The sequence below is a fragment of the Hydra vulgaris genome, chromosome 03 (assembly GCF_038396675.1).
Source record: "Hydra vulgaris chromosome 03, alternate assembly HydraT2T_AEP".
In the NCBI taxonomy this organism is placed as follows: Eukaryota; Metazoa; Cnidaria; class Hydrozoa; order Anthoathecata; family Hydridae; genus Hydra; species Hydra vulgaris.
The window spans coordinates 50,418,957-50,439,141 of NC_088922.1; the positions used below are offsets into that span (position 1 = coordinate 50,418,957).

General features: G+C 28.9%; 1 protein-coding gene across 3 annotated transcripts; it reads right to left on the reverse strand.

Annotated features, from left to right (window-relative positions):
- Positions 1-1,769: 1,769 nt before the first annotated feature.
- Positions 1,770-10,883, reverse strand: LOC100213208 (hatching enzyme 1.2). Of its 3 annotated transcripts, none has more exons than XM_065793560.1 (10): positions 10,797-10,883; positions 8,691-8,731; positions 8,417-8,494; positions 7,908-7,937; positions 3,423-3,581; positions 3,196-3,313; positions 2,810-2,985; positions 2,482-2,572; positions 2,090-2,274; positions 1,770-1,988 (listed from the first exon to the last, which is right to left on the reverse strand). In XM_065793560.1, exons 2-10 carry the CDS (start codon positions 8,728-8,730, stop codon positions 1,873-1,875), a joined length of 993 nt encoding a protein of 330 aa, XP_065649632.1. In that variant the 5' UTR covers position 8,731; positions 10,797-10,883; the 3' UTR covers positions 1,770-1,872. The 3 variants fall into 3 exon arrangements, with proteins under 3 accessions (XP_065649632.1, XP_065649630.1, XP_065649631.1); XM_065793558.1 differs by lacking the exon at positions 10,797-10,883 and adding an exon at positions 9,281-9,506; XM_065793559.1 differs by lacking the exon at positions 10,797-10,883 and adding an exon at positions 9,204-9,463.
- Between the last annotated feature and the right edge of the window lie 9,302 nt (positions 10,884-20,185).

The following is a 20,185-nucleotide window of genomic DNA, read 5'->3' on the forward strand; positions in this document are numbered from 1 at the left end:
AAAAATAATCAATCACCAATTGAAAAATAATATTTTTAGCTAAAAAAAAAGGTGATAAATGTTTTTACTTGTTACCTCGCATAAGAAAAGAAAAATTTGCCATTTTATTTTAATATTAAAATCCTAGAAATGAACGTGAAAATATGAAGTATTATTAAGGAAAAGTTACCAAAAGAACTGTTTACATATCCTTCATATTTTACACCAGAATGTGGTTATAGGTCAAACATAAAATCGATTGACCAACTATTTATGTTTTTAACATATATTAGACTTTTTTTTATTTAAATTTTACTTCCTGGTTATTTAAGACACCGAAATCTACTGTGTCAAGATCTTATTATTTGGTCAAATTTGGTATACTTTAAACTTAATATACCTTAGACTTGGAGCAATACTATTTTAACCTAATTTAAGTTGTCGTAATGTTTCAAAGAGACTTATCCTAAAATGAAAGTTATTATTGACTGTTTTGAGTTGGCTAGTCAAAGACATTCAAGTCTTATATTTCAAAATAGTTTGTTTTCCTACCATAAGCATCATTTTATTTTTAAAGAATTGATTGAAATTGTTTTTTCTGGTGCAATAACATTTTGTTAGTGAACTACTTGTTGGTTCTATTTCTGATCTTGAAATAGTTAAGCAATTAGGACTTTTCAAAAGATAGCTATAGGAGAGTGAAGATTATGTAACGGCTGATAGAGATTTTGTTAATAAATGATTTGCTTAAGCCTTTTGGTGTAGCACCTAGTATTCCATTAATAATAATTAACGTGTAATAGTTGATTTCTTCCATTTAAAATAATAGTATTATTTTAAATGGAAGAAATCAACTATTACATGAAGAAGTTATAGAAAGTCAAACAATGTCAGCTTTACGAACGTAAAGCTGACATTGTTTGACTTTCTATAACTTTTTTACTTTATGGATCCGCTTTTTTACTATATGGATCCGTATTTACTTTATGGATCCACTTATAAAACTGTAAAGCTATATGAAATGTACTATTTATTATTGAGATAAAGTATATTTTATATGAAAATACTCTAAATTATCTTCAACATCTACCAACATTTATCAAAATTAACGTTTACGATAATAATTCCATTAAAAACATAAACTATAAACAAATTGTGTCAGTCCAGATAAACCCATTGCTATTTGAACTTGTGCGCAATAGCCAAATGAATGATTCTTTTTGAAGAACCTTTTTTGTTCCTGAAGAACTACAGAAGAAGGAAGAGTCTGCCGAAGAAAAAAAATAGATAAGTGTTTTTACTAATTTATTATTGATCTGTTCCTTAAAAACATTGAGCAGTCTATTTGTAGAATACGCTAACATAATTTTATAATCCATTTTTCAACAGTTTTAATATCTTTGTTTAAGCTATAAATCATAACATTTTGAAATTTTTCTTTTCCAACGTTTTTATTAATTTTACCATGATTTAACATGTCTTTGGCATTGGTGAATTTTTAATTGCCTTCTGTAAAATGTTTTACCGAAAATTCAAAGCTATTTTTCTTATTTTATATGTTTTTTTAGATATATAAACAGAAAAATTAGTAATTTAAAAGGATTATTTAAGTAATTTGTCCTATTTTTTACATTTTGTCCTGACTGGCCTCGTTTTCAAGTTGCGAAAATAATTGCACAATCGAATTACACAAATGTTTATACACTTTATAAGTATAAGTTTCTCTCCTTTATAAATAATATTTTTAAGTATATTTTTAATAAAGTATAATGAAAAACAAAAACCCAGCATTTTTACAATTTTAAAACAGTTTTTTGATATGCAAAAAAAAAAAAAATTTAAGTTTAATATATGTAAATTAAAGAAAAAACTTTTTTTTGTGTGTACGCAAATTTATAAGCAAAAATTACATGTCTTCTTGCAGTTTTCTTTAATAAAGTTAGTTGGTTTGCAGCCCTGTTTTTTAGCATTTAAACAAAAATCTTTGACAACCGGTCGGTCTGCACATCCTAAATAATAAATAACAATAATGAATTAATAAAAAGGACATTATTAGAAAATTAAATAGTTCATGTTATAAGAAGGTTAACTATTATTAAAAAATATATACCTGTTGGGCTTGGAGTTGGTTTTTTAAATGGATTTGGCTTCAAATTTGTTTGAGTTGAGTTGCAGTTGTAATATTTATTGAGCTGTTTTATATCAGTTTCACTTAAAGATGTTCTTTGTCCAAGTACCTCTTTTGAATCTGATAGAGACTCAACAGTTTTTGATCCATTTATACTAAATGCGTAACTAAAATAAATAAAGTTTTAATCAATGTTTTAAACAAAGGAAGCATAAACCGCCTTACACGATACTTCGTGCCGACGTTTTTGCCTAATATTGGCACACAAAAATAGATTATTAAAACATTTTTAAAAATTATCAAATTAAAAATATAAGCACGAGTATGCAAGCAGCTGTCAATAAATAATAAAGGTAAAATTAAATGTGAAGTACTTGTCATAATGCATTATCGATTGTTTATCGTAAGGTTCTTCTAAAGTTGATGCATCACCATCTCTATACATATCAAAGTTATACTTCATATCTGTAAAAAAAAAAAAAAATTTAAAAAAAAAAAGAGAGAACCAAAAAAAGCGTTATCGAAAAATCTAATTTAGGTAAATCAAAAAAAAAAAAAAAAAGGAAAATAACTGAAGATACCCGCACGTTAATGAGGTAAAAGACAAACATTTCTAAGGAATCTGATGAGATAGAATATATATTATTTTCTGAGTCATATACTAAGGTACTCACTCACATATACTAAGGTACTAAAACTCACCTTTTTTTATGTTATCATAGTTTATTTTTATATACGAGTCCCTATCTCTTCTAGATTGTTCGTGGAAAAATCCAAGAGTGTGCATTATTTCATGTAAAGCTATTCCCTTGTATCCGCATCCTTGTCCCAAAGAAATGTCTTGTTTTCCACCTTGTTTTCCAATTAATGAATAACATCTATAGAGTTAAATAAATAAAAAAAAAGTTTTATTTAATTTGAATCACAGTAAAAAATATTCTGGTTTAAAATTTTATTCATTTGGGTAATTTTTTGGTGTTTTTAAAACAAGGGGTAAATTTTACATCGTTTATAGTTATAATTAAGAAACCAAAAAAAGAAAAAAGTCAGTTTCAGAATTTGTTTTTAAAATTTTTTTCAAAACATACCCTACATCTCGAATAAAAGAAATATATGACGGTTCTGTTGTTCTTTCAACAAACTTTATGCAGGTTTTTTCCATAAACTCATATAGAGCATCTTTAATAACAGAAACATCTTCTTCGGCTAAATAAATCTAACAGTATTTTAAAACTTCTAACCCCACTCTATGAAAAGACAGTCTAAAATGAAACTTTATAAAATATAATTTTATCTAAAAAAATGAAAAATTTACTTATTGTATCAGATATTATGTATGGGACTATCGCATTTGGCCATGCACCGCTTTGAATTGCGTCAAATGCGCTTGTCTCTTTGTCTTTATTTTTCATCTTATCAATTACTGACAAAAGCTTTTTAGTTTTTACAACATCTCCTTCTATAAGATCCACATCTAAAATTAAAGCAACATAACAAATAAATTTAAACTTTGAAATATACCCAGCCGGCACAACTAAAAAAGAATTTACGCTTGGTTTCTGTTACATGTTAAAGAATAACACCTGTCAAGAATATTTTTCATTCCGTGAAATTAACTATTACTATTTACCAAAAATACCAGTTAAAATATTATTGGTTTCATCGTTACGGAAACGTAGTATTATATTATAATAAATTTCCGTTAGGAATGTGAAAACACTGATATTTATATTTGACATTGAAACCTCAAAAAACACGTGTTAAACTAGAGTAAAACTGCCCGTAATATACACGTGTTTTTGGTTTACGCCTAAATCGTGACAAACACATGTTTATACAGGTTTTAATTCCGAAAAAGTAACTAGATGTACCGGTTTGGTCATTTAAAAAAATTTATTTTACCAGTCGGCGCAACTCAGTAAAAATTTACGTTTTTGTTCTTATAAAAGTTACGCTTTTGTTCTTATAAAAATTAGAATTCATTTTACAATGTATTCAGGCATGCTCTCAAAATGCACTTAGGAAATGATGAAGGAAATGAGTGAAAAAAAAAACAATCTTGCTCTGGCTCCCTGCCTCAAGTTGTCAAAATTGATAACAAATAAGTTACGAATCAAATAAATAGCTTGCAAGCCTAAAGTTTTTTTGATAGAGTTAGTCTTGCATTGGCAAAAGAAATCTAAATACCTGGGCTTAATATAATGATTTTCTAGTACCAGTTTATAATTGCATTACATCTAATAAGTTGTTCTAAAAATTATCTTTTAAGGAGTTTTAAAAAGCCTTCAAATCTCTTTAAAAAAAAAAAAAATAAAACAACTGGAGCCAATGACATAAATGGTAATATAATTATAGACTGCTTTGAACAATTAAAAGATATATTCTTTAAAGTTTTTCAAAGCGTCAATACATTTAGGAATTTTTCCTTATTAATTGAAAATTACAGTTTTTTAAGGTGACAGAAATAGTATTAGAAGCTATCAACATATATCTGTTTTTATCTATATTGTTTTTTTATTGTAAATCTGTTTTAACTATATTCTCCCAGAAATTCTCATATCATGGTGGCATTGTTCGCTGAAAATTCGATTGTAAAATTAGCATTTTCTAAGGTTGCATCTCTTTATCATGCTCGCCGTTTTCTTACTCCGAGTTCTATTTTTTATCTATATAAATCTTAAATCCATCACATATGGCAACAGTATGGAATACTGTTGCCATATGTGGAGCGGATCTTCCAATGACGTCCTTTCTATTTTAAACAAGGTGCAATAACATATTGTAAACATATTAGACTTGCTGTTGCAGTCATCCTTCAACCTTCGTCACTTCGTCGTAATGTTGCTTCTCTTTCTCTTTTCTATAAATACTATAATGGGCGCTGCTCTAAAGAGCTAACATCACTTGTGCCATCTACTAAAATTCATTCTCGTTTTACTCGTCATTCAATTAAGTCTTTTTAAGTTTTTTTTTTTATCTTTTTACTGTTACTAAGAGCTCCAAAAATTCTTATTAGTTTTTTCCCTCGAACATCAGTTCTCTGGAATTCGCTCCCTTCATCTTGTTTTCCTGCTTCATATAATTTGTAATCTTTCAAGTTGTTTGTTAATCGTCATCTTTCTTAATAAACTTCATCTTTTCTCTTCATCTTCCAGTAACTTTTAGTACTAATAGTGGTTGCTTGCAGCCTTGTTGTTAGTAAATATGTTTAAAAAAAAAAATTAAATTTAGAAACTTACAACAGAATTAAGAAATTTATAATAGAAATTGAATTTAAAAATTTATAATAGAGTGTATAACTATCTACATTATAATAATCTATTATTTGACAAGCAATATCATCTCAAAAAATACAATTTTACTAAACATGCAATCATTAAAATCACTTTCTCACTTTCTTTTGCAAATTCCTAATACAAACTCGGTACTTTTATTGAAAATCAAAGATATCTGATATAGTAGATCATGCCATCTTACTTCATAAACTTAAAAACTATGGAATAAATAACAAGGTTGTTATATGGTTTAAAACAAGTCGTTATGTGGTATCAAACCAAAATCAATTTGTTTCATTTAATCAATGGGCGTCGATCTCAGGGTTGATGGATACTATGTTTTGATTTGCAAAAACCCCAATAGTCACGTTCTTGGCTTGGGGGTATAGTTAAGCATTAATTTACTTATTTATTGATAAATCAGGTTTGAATACTTTTACCACTCTATTATGCGCTTCGTTTAGCACCTCTCCACTCTTTCACCTTTATAATTGTTCTTCATTGGTCTCCTTTCCAAGACTAGACTTTTTTAGATGCAATTTCTAATCAAATCAACCATGCCCATTCTCTTTACCCCTGCCAACATTTTTGTTATTGATGGCTTAATGCTCATCACACTGATTGGCTTGGCTCTAATGCCACTGACTCTTCTGGGGCTAAAACCTATAACTTCTGCATTTCTCAGGTAGTTAATTTTGTGACTTGTCGTCCTGACAAACCTAACCATTTACTTTCACTCCTTAACTTATGTCTTGTCTCTGAGCCTAGCTCGTGTTCAGTTTTTTCTCCCTTAAATGGTTCTGACCATGCAATAATCTCTATAAATCTTCTATCTCTTCTTTGGACTCACTCTATCATTGCACTACCTACTACTACCCTAAAGCTAACTGGGATTTTTTTCGTGACTTTCTTTGTGACGGTCCTTGAGTTGATGTCTTTTTTCTCTCAGCTGATAATTGCGCCTCCTTACGTAACCTCCTGGATTCAGGCAAGAATGAAAGCTTTTTTTCCTTCTTGTCTGTTTCAAGTCAAGCCTCATTCTTCTCCATGATTTTTACCTTTTTGTGCAGCTGCTATATTTATTTGTAATCATTTTTTTTAAAAGAACAACTTTCTTGAGAACAAACGGCTATTTATTGTTGCAAGAAATTGATGTAAAAAAGCACCGTCTGATGCTAAGCTCCATTATTCTCAGTTCACTAAATCCTGTATCTTATCTCAGATGTTAGACTTCAGAAGCTTGTAAAAAATCTTTAACAGCATCATTGAGAAGGGTAGGTCTAAGATTCCATCTTTCATACATGGGGCAGCTCTTATTACCTCTCACAAGGATAAGGCACAACTATTTGCAAAGAACTTTTTTTCTAATTTTATATTGAATCTTATGGACAATTTTTTTCTTTTCATTTCAGTTAAACAAGTTTACCATTGTTAGACATTTTGATATAAAGTCTTTTCTTTTCGATTGCTTAGAACTGACAGTCGATCTTGAATCTGACCATACTTCTGTAACAGATTGGGGTTTGCAGTGGCTTGTGAACCTTAACTCCAAAAAAACTCAGTTATTTAGTGCAAACAACTATCGCGTAACTGCTGAGATTTCTTTATTAGTAAAAGGCAAACCTCTCACTCAATTCTCGTCTCCACGCCTTCTTTGATATTCGTTTACTACTGATCTATAATGGAAACCATATATACAATCGATTGTTTAATTAGCATCGGCTAAAGTTGCTTCTCTTTATTGAGCTTGCCATTTTCTTACTCCTGATTCCATTCTCTGCCTCTAAAAATCCCTTATTTGTCCCTGTAAGGAAAACTGTTGTCATATTTAGGCTGGTTCTTTTAACGATGGTCTTTCTTTTCTAGACAAAACCCGAAAACGCTTTGTAAGCGTTGTTGGACCCGCTATACTTGCTAAGCTTGAGCTTCTTTCCCATTGTCGTAAAATTGCATCTCTTTCTCTTTTCTACAAACACTATAATGATTGCTGCTCAAAGGAGCATCTCTAGTTCATCTCTAGTCATCTCTAGTTCTATTAACTAAAACTCATTCTTGCAACGTTTTAAACGACATCTCGTACAACCGCAAGTATTAAAAGATCTCAATTTTATTTAAATTTTTAACAGCGAAATATATTTATAAAAAAACTGTTTTGATCAGATTCGTTAAAAAATTTTAAATATTTTGCTTGGAGCCTGGTAAAATAGAAATCTTACTTTTTGATTTTCATCGCACTCAAAAATTAAGTATTTTACAGATATGTACATCGAGTTGCGCTACTAATTTAAAATGTGTATTTATTGTTGTTCTATTTTTTAATTTAAAAAGCAATTTGATAATTTATAAAATATTATTTATAACTTTCAGATGTCAATTATAGACAATGATAAAAAACAATAGTTAAAAATAAAAAATTCTTGCAATTGGAAAGGTATTTTAGATTTTACACTTTCAAACAAAGCCATATAACCGCTTGGCAAAATACCGGTGGTCAGTGATAAATTTAAAAACAAAAAAAAACTTACTTTCAGCACCAGAGATTGTACTAGCTTTTACTGAAATAAAAAGAATTTATAAATTATTTAAAAAATAAAAAAATAATCTAAATAAATCAAACTTATTAATGCTATTAAAAGATATTTTTTTTGTTTCTTAAATTTTCAATTTTCAATTTAAATTGTTCTTGATTCTAATTTGTAATTAACTTAAATTATCCTTAATTGAGAAAAATTTAAATAAAGAATAGACAATTTTCAATTTAAATTACATCTACACTTAAAGAGAAAATTAAATAAAAAATAGACAATTTTCAATTTAAATTACAACTACAGTTTGGCCCCTAAGCTTGGCCTATCCTCTTTTTTTAGCCCAAAAATTCACACATTTTTTATTTACAAGAAACACGCTTTTTTAATCAAAATACATTTAATGTTTTATCAAATTACAAACAGAATTAAAAATATTTGCTCTGTTTTACTTTATTAGTACCACGAATTTCTTGGACACTTTTTGACAGTAATTAAAAAAAAACTACCTCGATTACTGTTTATTTTGATAATTGTATGAAAACCATCTTTGTTTTTATCATCAGTTGATAGAGGTTTGCACAAAACTAAAAAAAACAAACAATTAAATTTCCAATTTTATTTACAGCTGTTATTATTATTTTTTTAAATATATTTAGAATAAAATAATTATTTTATATATAAGAATAAATATATAAAACGAAAAAAACAACAACAACATTAAAAGATGGTTTCAAAAAATCAGCACACGTTAAAACTTAAACTAAAATAAAAAGAATTTACCTGTGACTAATAGACAAGCAAACAAAATAAACTTTTCCATTCTAAAAAATACAATAATCTTGTTTTAACAATATATATATATATATATATATATATATATATATATATATATATATATATATATATATATATATATATATATATATATATATATATATATATATATATATATATATATATATATATATATATATATATAAAGAAATCTCAGCAGTTACGCGATAGTTGTTTGCACTAAATAACTGAGTTTTTTTGGAGTTAAAGACAATGTTATCATGAGATTTTGTGAAACTGAAATTTTTTGTAAGTTAAATTTACAAAATATCACAACTAAAATAAAGCGGTTTCTTGATGACTAGACCTTATGGTCTTATGCGTTCTTATAACAGCGATACTTATTGCCTTTATTATTTATGCTAAAAAAGTTTTATCCTTTGTACTGAATACATATTATTAAATATAGGATATTTAGTTTTTATCTTACATATTGTAAACGAATTAATATATGCTTACAATCACGAGTTTGTAATGATTTAATAGAAGAACAAAAAAACACAACAACAAAAAAATTGACGGTCACATATATTTACTATTTTTCATAAATTTTTTAGTTCAGCAATATTTCTTGCGGTACTCTTGCAACTCCTGCAATACTCCTGCAATATTTCTTTGATTTAATTATCAAATTTTTTAAACAATGTATTTAATATTTTTAGTAATATGGAATATATATATTTTCTCAACACTACTTTTTATAAAGTATCATTTATACTAAAATTCTAATGCATTATATAAACAGTGAAAAACTGTAACTGCGTTGTTTGCTTAACATTTTAATAACAACATTTTAAATAACATTTATTTTGTAAAATCACTATTTAAATTTTGATAGCTGTTTACGTAAAATTGAAGTTCAAATAAATAAAATCTGATGTCGTATTATTACGTCACTATTATGTACTGTCAAAAATGTGACGACAATAAATATCTTTTGTCGGTTAAAAAAACTACTTCTAACAAAAAGAAATGCGCAGTGTTCAAGAATTTTTTTCCGTTACCAAAAGTACTAAAAATATCAATTTTTTTAAACTTGTTTTTCTTTCATTTTTGCAACATAGGTCCTTTACTCGACTCAAAATTGTATCGATTTAATTTTTAGATATAAAGCTCGATAGAACCTATTATAAAGGCTTTAAAAGTTTTTAGTTTTTGCCTCTTTTTTTTGTAAATTTAATTTTAAAAGTTTCCCTTTAAAAAAGTGCCTAATTTCAATTTTCAAATTTAAGGTAATTTTGAATTTACACAACAAAGCATTGCAGAATAAATATTTTGTCTAAAAACTTAAAAATTCCAAATTGATTTAAAACCCAAATCGTAGCTGATTTCACTTAATAATATTGAAAATCATTATCAATTTAAACAATATTATAACTATAAATTTGTTTTATTTTAAATGTTTGAAAATTATTGAAGTTTGAATTTTTAAAATTTGAAATTTTATCTTAAAGGATACGTAGGTATATGACATAGTGGGCGAAGCATTTTTTTTTTTCGAAAGCAACTGATATTGCTTAGTAAATGCAAAAACTATAATATGAAACAAACTTCTTGTAGTATTTAAAACGAGAAGTTAAAATTTAAAAAAAAATTTAAAAAACGTTTAAAAAACACTAGTAATAATAAGACATCTTATAAGATGTTTTATTATAAGACAAATTTTAAGATGTTTTAAGCAAAGTTTATCATTGATACACAATTTTAAAATTGAATTTTAAAATTTACAATAGCTCTTTTACAAATATACTTTATTGAAACAGAAACACTTAGATTTTTATAAAGAAAATAATTTCTGGGACATAGCAAAATACTCTATTTAAAGCAAATTGAATTTATTCTGATAATAAAGTTAACAAAAACATAAAAAAGTTTAATTTTGGAAAACAATAGAATTATCAGGTGAAACACCTAAGGTCAGCTCAAACAATTAACAAGAAGGCTCTCAAAACTATAAACACATAATAAAGTATGTTTTATTGTGATTATATATTTTTTATATTGAGATACTCTTTTTCTCTTTGCAACAATAGGCTACATAGAATAATTTACCTTCATACAGAGTTCAGTATAAAACAACCAGCTGGGAAAGGAGACAATGTTGAAGAAATAACAAATAAGTTGTTGCTAGTGTAAATTTTTTTTATTGATTCAATTATAATATGATTAGGTTTTATATATCTATTGCAATATTAGTGTTTTTAAATCAAGTAAAGATTTAAGTTAAAGTATCACAAATTTAGCACAAAATGTTTGATCTTTTAATTGAATCCACGTAGCTTAACCAACTACAAAAAAGATTAAAATCTTAAATAATTGAAACAGAAAAAATTTTTTAATTTTAACGCTCAAATAATGAGCAAAATTATTTTAAAAATTGTAAAAAAATCAGAAAAAAAAGTAACTTTTTGTGCTTATATTTTTTTCATTATGAAACATTTCTTATTATGTCCGAAGTAATAATTTATGTAATTAATCTATGTATAAACTTAGTTAACTTAATAAATAATTAGAAACGTATATTATGACCTAGAATATACAAAAACTGGTTTTTTAATTACATTTTTTCTGTTGATGGGTCCGTAGCCATTTTTTATTTTCTGAAGTTTATAAAATCTTAGTGCGTTTTTCAATAATATATTTATTTAAGATTAAAATAATATAAAACTTTTTTAATTTGGATATTTTTAACTTTTTTAATTTGGATACCTAAAATTGTATGATAGAGCAGCCGTAGTGCAGTGGCAGCGCACTTGCCTCAGAAAAAAAGGATCCGTGGGTCAAACCCCACCTCTGGGCAAGTTTTGCGACAGCGGTTAGGTAGGAGGCGCGAATTTCTAATTATTTGCTCATCCGCGATCAGTGATAAGACCGTAAGGACTTTTTGGGGCACCTCAATAAAACTAAAAAAAAAAATAATTAAAAAAATACAAATTTTATTGGATAACTATTTTTGAAAAAAACAAACAAAATAAAACAAACGAAAACTAAACATTGTTAAAGCCATTATAAAAGCTTCTAGCGAACTTAACTTTATATCTAATATTAAACTGATGCAGTTTTGAGTAGAGTAAAGGACCTATAGGTTCTTTACCCTACTCAAAACTAAATCAAAAAATAAACTGTATGTTGTAAATATTTTTTGAAACACTTTGCGATAAAAGGACTTTTAGCCTCTAATAAGTTGAAACTTTTAAGGAAAACTATAAATAAAAATCTAAAATTAATTGAACAACTTTGAAAAGTAAAAATGCAGTAAAGCATTTTTAGCGCACCGTTTATGTTCTAAAAACAGAGTTATTTTAAGAAGTAAAAATTCATTTTAAGTTGATATTTGGCACTTTTGGTTGATATTTGGCACTAAGTTGATATTTGACACTTCACAGAAACAATAGAGTTTCTTGTTAAGTGAAGTTACTGTGAGTTAGATATTTTGACGAACAAATGACGTGACATCATCAAAGCGGAAGTTTTCGTTAATTTTCTACTTGCGTTAGCAGCTCAACACTAATTGTTTAGAGTCATTTTTTTCATTTCAGATTAAAAATTATAGTTCATAAAAGTTTGTTTACACGCTATTTGATTAATTTCATTGGTGTGACGTCATCTTTTTGGTCTTTTTTTAGTGATTGTTATGGTTTTTGTTGCAATTTTTAGCTTTCCTGTACTCAATGAAACTAAGGCATAGAACAAACAAACTCGTAAAAAAAAACCCCGATAATTTTAAACAAATCAGATTGGTTGTTAGTAGCAAGTCGAATTGCTTTTTATTTATTGGTATTTAATTTATGCAAACAAAGAATTCGTAAATAATGGCAAAATATTATTAACAACCGAAGCGTCTGTTATAACAGTTTTGCAGGAGAAAAATCAGTATAATTATTAAGATACGTTGAAGTGTTTGTTTGACATGGTTTATGAACCTAATTACAATTTAATACATTTGCGTTGGTATATTTTAAAAAAATATGCTACTTTTAAAAGCAGTTGGAATGAATTATGTAATATATATTTCATTTTGCAATACAAAAAGTATTTATCTTGACGTTACAGAAACCATAATAGCTATTTCTATCGACTTAGTGTTTAAAGATGTAATAGTTTTTATAATAATAAATTAAAAGTAACTTTTAATTTACTTTTATAAAAACTATTATATCTTCTACTTTTAAATCATTGTCATAAAAATAAAAGAAACGTCAATTAAAGTTTACTACTGAAAACCAAACGTCAATTAAAGTTTACTACTGATATAAAAACGAATCGAGTTTGAAAATGAAAGTAATTTATATATAAAGTTTACCACCTTTGTTTTATTATTGTTTATGCATTCTAAATAGATTAAATTATTTTTTTAAGATGGCCAAATAATTCCCGAGTATTTAAATAAATGAAACTAAATACCGGAAACGGTTTTTTGAATAGGGCTAAAATTTATGATTATTTATGCAAAAACGACTTTAGTAGAAAAATTAACACTACAATAGTTTATCTGAATCTAACGTGACATTATTGTTAAACGTACTCATTTAGTAGTGGTATTGAAAATAATAACTTCAATTTCCATAATAAAATGGCTTTTCATAGATAATTTCCCCAAAAAATGTCTGATTATATAAGTTACATTGATTGAAAACAAACACCAATACGTGGTTTTATGTAAGAATTAAATCCATAGACTTATCTACACCAAAGCCCCAAGGTACTTTATGTTGAAAATTACATCTTTTCTAAATAAAACTACGCTTGACGATTTGTTATAGTCGCATTACTTTTACCAGATTATAATAGTGGTTTAAATATTCTTTCCATACATACCAAATATGTCATACTTTTTGATAAGAAACTTACATATATTGTAATTGAAAAGACTTATATTTTTGTTGGGAAATTATGCTTTAGTTGCATTGAGTAGGCATAACTTTGTGGGCACAAGACGTGTTTAAGACGTATAAAGTTTGTATTAACACATATTACTACATTGTTTAGACGTCTTAAACATTTCTTATTCCCCCTGGGAAATGTCTAAAAATGTTTTAGTACGTTTTAATAGGGTACTGTTGCGGTTCTTATAACAGATTTAATAAACTTTTCGCAAAGATTACTGGTATCGAAATGCTGACAAACAATACAAAATGCAAAGTAAATATAATAATTGAAATATCACTAAAGAAAATAATGAACTTCTCAAATTGGGTGGAATGTTTTAAGTATCTTTGTTGGGATATATTTGAAAACTATAAGTTGAACTTCAAATGTAATCAAAACAAGATCGAAAAGTTAAAGTTATTATGTCGTAATTTCAAATTACTTAGCTTACTAAAAGATAAAATAAACTCTTTAAAACGAGGTATCAAAATTAACGAGACACTAATTGCTAGTGAAATAAAATTGACAGCTTAAGTCACGAACAAAACAATCGGGGAGGTAAATGTAAAGATTAAATCGATCCTGAAAATACGTTAACGCAATTCAAAATGGTTAATAACAATTTATTAACTAATAGGGATGAAATTATGGAAATAAAAAAAGTCTAAAAATACTAATGATGTTGAAGATATTATTAATTAGACAGTTAGAAATTATAAAATATGCAAACCTATTATTAAAACTGATACAATTTAATGCCAAAACTAGGGAAACCCTGCAACACAACCAGACTTCTGTGTATTAAAACCAAACACAAAGAAACAAGACAAAAAAACTACAAATATGGAAGAACCCTAGAAATACAGAAAATAAATATGAGGGACCAACAGTTTACATAAAACCAGATTTGACCAAGCAGCAATCGGAAGTCGAAAAAAAGAGCTAACCTGATCAAATTGGGTAAAAACAATTACAAAATGAAAAAATAAAAAATTATCAAAAAAAATCTTGGCGATCACCATAACATACCAGTAGCTGCTGAAAAAGTTGTAATTACAGCTCATAATACTAAAACGAATGATACAAAACTATTGAAGAAAATGAATACAAATTAAAAATTAAGCCAAACAGGATAAAAGAAACCATTGTGATTATTGATAAGAAAACCACAGAGAAGAAAAATAATAAACACATTGAGGAAATCAATACCCAGAGCGACGAATCTTACAAATCCTAATAAGATTTCTTATCATGAAATTAGAGAGTAAGATTGGTAAGGCTTGCAAGACGTGCTAGAAAACTAATAAGATCTTATTAAAACTTGTAAGTTTACGCAGGGCCGCCGTGAGGGGGGTCTACTGGGTTGTTTGTCCCGGGCGCCAGGTCGCACGGGGGTCTACTGGGTTGTTTGTCCCGGGCGCACGAAGCCGAATATAAATAATTTTTTTCATGTTTATTTAAAAAAAAGATGAAGTACTGGGAAGCAGCGTGGAAAATAAGAAATCAGAAGCAGCCGGTCAATTTGACCAGCTAAAACATATAATTTTTTGGCCGGTCAATTTTTTTTAATTTAAATTTTCAACTTTGTAATGAAGTGCTTTATAATTGAACTTTTTAAATAAAAAAAGTAATTAATGCTTTAAAACTAAGAAATTAGCATTACTTTCAAAACATTAGTTTTAAATAAAGCGATTCTTTTTATATAGCGGAAACTCGCAAATAAAGTGAATACAAATGATTAATTTAACAACCCGCTGAAGTAAATGTTTAAAATAAATTTAGTGCACGGAGATTTTCATTCAATTAAAAACGGAGATTTTTTACTTTATTAAAAAAAGAGATTAGATTAAATCCAAGTAGTTTGATATTGATATAAAATATTAAAACAATTTTTAAAACCTCTCAAATTTGAAACAATTTTGAAACACGTGATATCGATGTGATAGTCTGATAGACCCAATCAAGAAGAAATTCAAACAGTTCTTTGCTTATGAGCGGATGCTGTTTCGAAAAGAATTAAAACATGTCTGGTTTTAAAAAGAAAGATTCTGGTTGTCAAGTAAGAAAGAATGCTGCTCAAAGAACTGCGAATGAGGAAAAGAACAAACGCACTCTTCAAGACTGTGGTATTACAGTTACAAAAAAAGAAGAAGATGAAAGTCGTACTGCTTCAAACTCTTTCTTGCCAAGTCAATCGATTCAAGTAGTAAATAGTTTTCCCCGTGAAAGGATATTTTCCCATTTGATTAATTCAATGTTATAATTTTCAAGTAACAACTTTGTTGGCCTAAAATATAATTCAAAACTAACTTCATATTCAGTTCTTTATCGTGGACCCTACTTGTGGAAAATGTTTCCCAAAATTGTAAATACACATAAAACTAGTATAGAGCAGTTTAAAAATGAATCAAAACAAGCATTCTTACTTATGGATTTTAATATATCCGATTTTAAATGTTTTTTTTAATTAAAACTCAAATACATAAAATAATTAATACAAAATTATGTCACTGAGTGTATCAACATTTTTTTATTTTTTTATTATCTAAATTATGGTATTACCTCTATGACGTTTGCTAATTTATTTACGTTATTTCTATGAAGTTGACTAATTTATTTTTGTTATTTCTATGGTGTATATTAATTTATTTACTTTTTATTTTTAAATCTTACTTTAAATTTTTCATTCTTACTTTTATTTTTTTTTTTTTTTTTTTTATAAATAGTTTGTTAACTATAGATATTTAAATATTACGGTTTTTGTAAATACGTGAGAATAGGGCTCGGTGATAAGGCTAAATTAGTCTTCTTCTTGCACTGCCAATATTTATTATTATTTATGTGCTTCGAAACTGTATGTATTATTTAACGGCAAAAAAAAAAAAAAAAAAAAAAAAAATATATATATATAAATTTTTAACTTATTTTTATAGGTTGGAACTGAAACGATGTCACTGACATTTCTGAAAGCTCGTGAGAGCCCCTATCAAAAATCGGAATGGTAGCTGTGAATGAAGAGAATATTTTGGTAAGTTCTACCTCTTTAAAAAAAATGATGTTAATAAACTTTTAGGCTAATAAAATAAGATTTTTTAAAATTTATTCTCAGGTGTTGCCAACAGAAGAACCCATTGCTACCATTCCTTCCAATGATCCTGCTTTGTGGGCAGCACATCTTTCCAAAGTGGAAAGAGATTCTGTGCTTCTACAAGGGCTTCCTCGAAATCCTTCAGCTTTCCCGAAAGATTCTAATAATAAGAAGAAGGTTCCTGAATCAATTTTCTACGAAACTTTTTATTTTTAAATCTTACTTTAAGACATGCCGAGATTGGCTGGTCTGGAGTGTATCTAAGAAATCATTTATTTGCTTTCCGTGTTCTCTGTTTGGAAGCAAACAATCTTTTGGGATCGGACACCAGTCGCACCTTCTAAGATGTAATGATGGAATAAGCTGCAACTGACACAAGCTACCTGAGAAAGTCAAAAGTCACCAGAATAACGTCCAGCATCGAAACTTTTACATAGAATGGAAAACAGCGCTAGAAAGCTTAGAAAATCAAAGCGGAATAGATGCAGCTCTTGAAAACTCGATAAAAAATGAAGCAGCCAGATGGCGTGAAATTCTACGAAGCATCTTAGATGTTACTCTGTTTTTAGCGTCACGAAACCTTAGTTTCAGAGGTAAATCTATTTACAATTATTCTATTGTGATACCGACTATCTTTAAATCTATTTAGCTTATATTTATAAGATTAACTAGATATTTTGGAAATCATTAAATAAAACAAGTCCTTCTTTATTCTTTTAAATAAATATGTTATAATATTCATAAATCATAATAGAATCATCGTAAAATAAAACAAATGCTTCTTTATTGTTTTAAATAAATCTGTCTTATTATTATAATTTTTAGGTTCATCAAAAATGATTGGAGAAGACAACAATGGCAACTTTCTAGCTACCCTAGAGCTCTTGGCCAAGCACAACAAGACTCTCCAACTACACTAAGAAGAAGTTTCCCGCTGCCAACAAGAAGGTAACAAAATGAATGCCCATTACTTGGGCTTTGATGAAAATGAATTCATCAAAGAGTGCGGAGGAATCGTTCACGGTGCCATCATCAACGAAGCTCATATGGCCATCTACTATTCCATTCTTGTGGACGGGACTCCGGACGCCTCTCACACCGAGCAAATCATCTTTGTTCTCCGCTTTGTATACTTTGGTACTGACAAAAGATGTACCGTGAAGGAGCGCTTTCTGAGGGTCAAGAATCTTGAAAAAAAGATAGGTGCTGACATTGCCAAGCTTATTATGGACGTCTTAGAACAAAATGGAATCGATCTCAAAAACTGCAGAGGTCAAGGATATGACAATGGAGCGAACATGTCCGGTATATACAAAGGAGTACAGGCGATTATACTGCAAAAAAATCCTCAAGCTCTCTATATGCCATGCGCGCTCATAGTCTCAACCTTGCTGGTGTTCATTCTGCTGAATCTTCGGTTGAAGTCAAGAACTACTTTGGCCGAGTTTAGTCACTTTACAATCTTTTCATTGGAAGCCCTAGTCGGTGGAAAGTCTTGATTGAAACCACTGGTTTGTTCCTTCATCAAACGTCGCAAACCAGATGGAGTGCGCAAATCGAGGCCGTGAAACCGTTAGTCAAGCGATCCAGGGAAATCCTCGAATCTTTGAAAAAGCTCCGCAATTTTGATCTAACAGCTGATCAATTGAATGAAGTAAAATCTCTGGAGAAGTGGGTTCATTCATTCGAGTTCATCGTAATGACAACCTTTTGGTATAAAACTTTTCAATCAATCAACCACGTGAGCCTTGCACTCCAATCAGAAAATATCTCCTTGGACTACGAGATGAAACTCATTAAGACTCTTATTGAAGATCTAAATCAACTGAGATCATCTTGGACCAGCATCCTTAATGAGGCACGTTTGATAGCATCTGGTCTTGCTTCTTTTGGTTTTCAATCAGAATTTGTGAAGAAGAGGACGAAAAAAAGGAAGACCTTTCTCGAAGAGGTGAGGAACACCGCTCATTTCCACGAAGACGAAGCAAAAGAGTTTGAGGTGAGCGTATTCAATACCGCTCTTGATACTCTTATTCAGCAGGTCAGCGATAGATTCCAAGCTGCTGAGAAGACGACGAATATGTTTTCGTTCTTGTGGTCATTGAAATCTCTTGTTATGTCAAATGAAGAAGAATCAGAAGAAAGTGTTGAAGCACCTATCCAATTGGAGGAGAAATGCAAAGTCTTGGCACAAATCTACGCGACCGATGTTGACGAAGAGAAACTTATTGAAGAGGTCCGCCACCTCGATGCTCTGAAGCGATCCAATCTTTTTGGTCCAAAAGAATCTCTCACTTCCATGACGTTATTGAATGGAATATACCAGAAAGGTCTTCAGCCGCTCTTCGAATCAGTCTGCATTTTGCTGCGCATCTTCAACACCATCCCTGTTTCTGTTGCGGAAGGCGAGAGATCTTTTAGTAAGCTTGCTCTAGTTAAGACAGCTTTAAGGTCTACAATGAGCCAAGAACGACTCACGAATCTTCTGGTTATTTCCATTGAGCATGATCTTGCCAAAAAGTTGTGCTACGGTGAAGTGATTTCCGAATTCGCCATGAGTAAAGCTCGAAAGATCAATTTCCTCTGAAGTTGAAACAACAATAGCTGTTGTATTCTAGACAAATATTTGCTCTTAACATCCAATAGTGTTTAACGATTGTCTTTGGTCTGTTTCTACCATGTTCTAGTGTCGACTTTATCATTTTATGTATGAGTGTATAACTTTATCATTTTATGTATGAGTGTTTAAGTCAAAAGACCATTGCAATTATCTAGAAATAAACTGTTCAAATGTTCATTAATTAAAATTAAAAAATTCTATATTCTTTTATCCTCTTTGATTTGTTATCAAATGGCTTATTATATGTATTGAATTATGGATCATTAGATCAGCTTTCACTTTCAGTAGGGCGCTGGGGAAATTTTGACCCTGTGCACCGCAAAGGCTCACGGCGAGCCTAAGTTTACGTACGATTTCTTAGTAAGATTTGTAAAAGATATAAGATCTTAATAAGATGTGCATTGCCAAGGCCACATTTGGAGCCCTTTATTATGACTTAGAGGTTTATTAATAGTAATGAGGTAATTGCTTGGGCTATTAAACAGTGTACTGAGTACTATCTATGCTTGGAGTCAAGTTCTTTAACAAATTAAAAAACGAATAAAGTACCAAAAACTATAAAACACAAAAAACCATCTTCATCACCAAGTTCTCTAAACCTATCATTCACTAATATTCGTGGTCTTTGAAGTAACTTTCTTCTGTTGAGTCTTATCTCTTGCAAAGTTCACCAGACCAACTTGCACTTTGTGAGACTAATTTAAGTTCAGCTTTCTCATCTTGTGGTCTTAATGTTGATGGTTATCTTCCTTTAATTTTTAAAGACTCCAATAGTCACATGTTCGGCCTGGGCATTTACATTCGTAAGAATTCACCCGTTTGTCGTGAAAATAGGTTTCAATCCACAGACAATTCTTTTATGTT

Coding starts and splice junctions, on each gene's coding strand:
- LOC100213208 (XM_065793560.1), bottom strand. CDS start 8,730: ATGGAAAAGTTTATTTTGTTTGCTTGTCTATTAGTCACAG. Junction 3,314..3,422: donor CATAATATCTGATACAATAA/GTAAATTTTTCA, acceptor AGATTTATTTAG/CCGAAGAAGATGTTTCTGTT. Junction 1,989..2,089: donor ACCAACTCCAAGCCCAACAG/GTATATATTTTT, acceptor TTTATTATTTAG/GATGTGCAGACCGACCGGTT.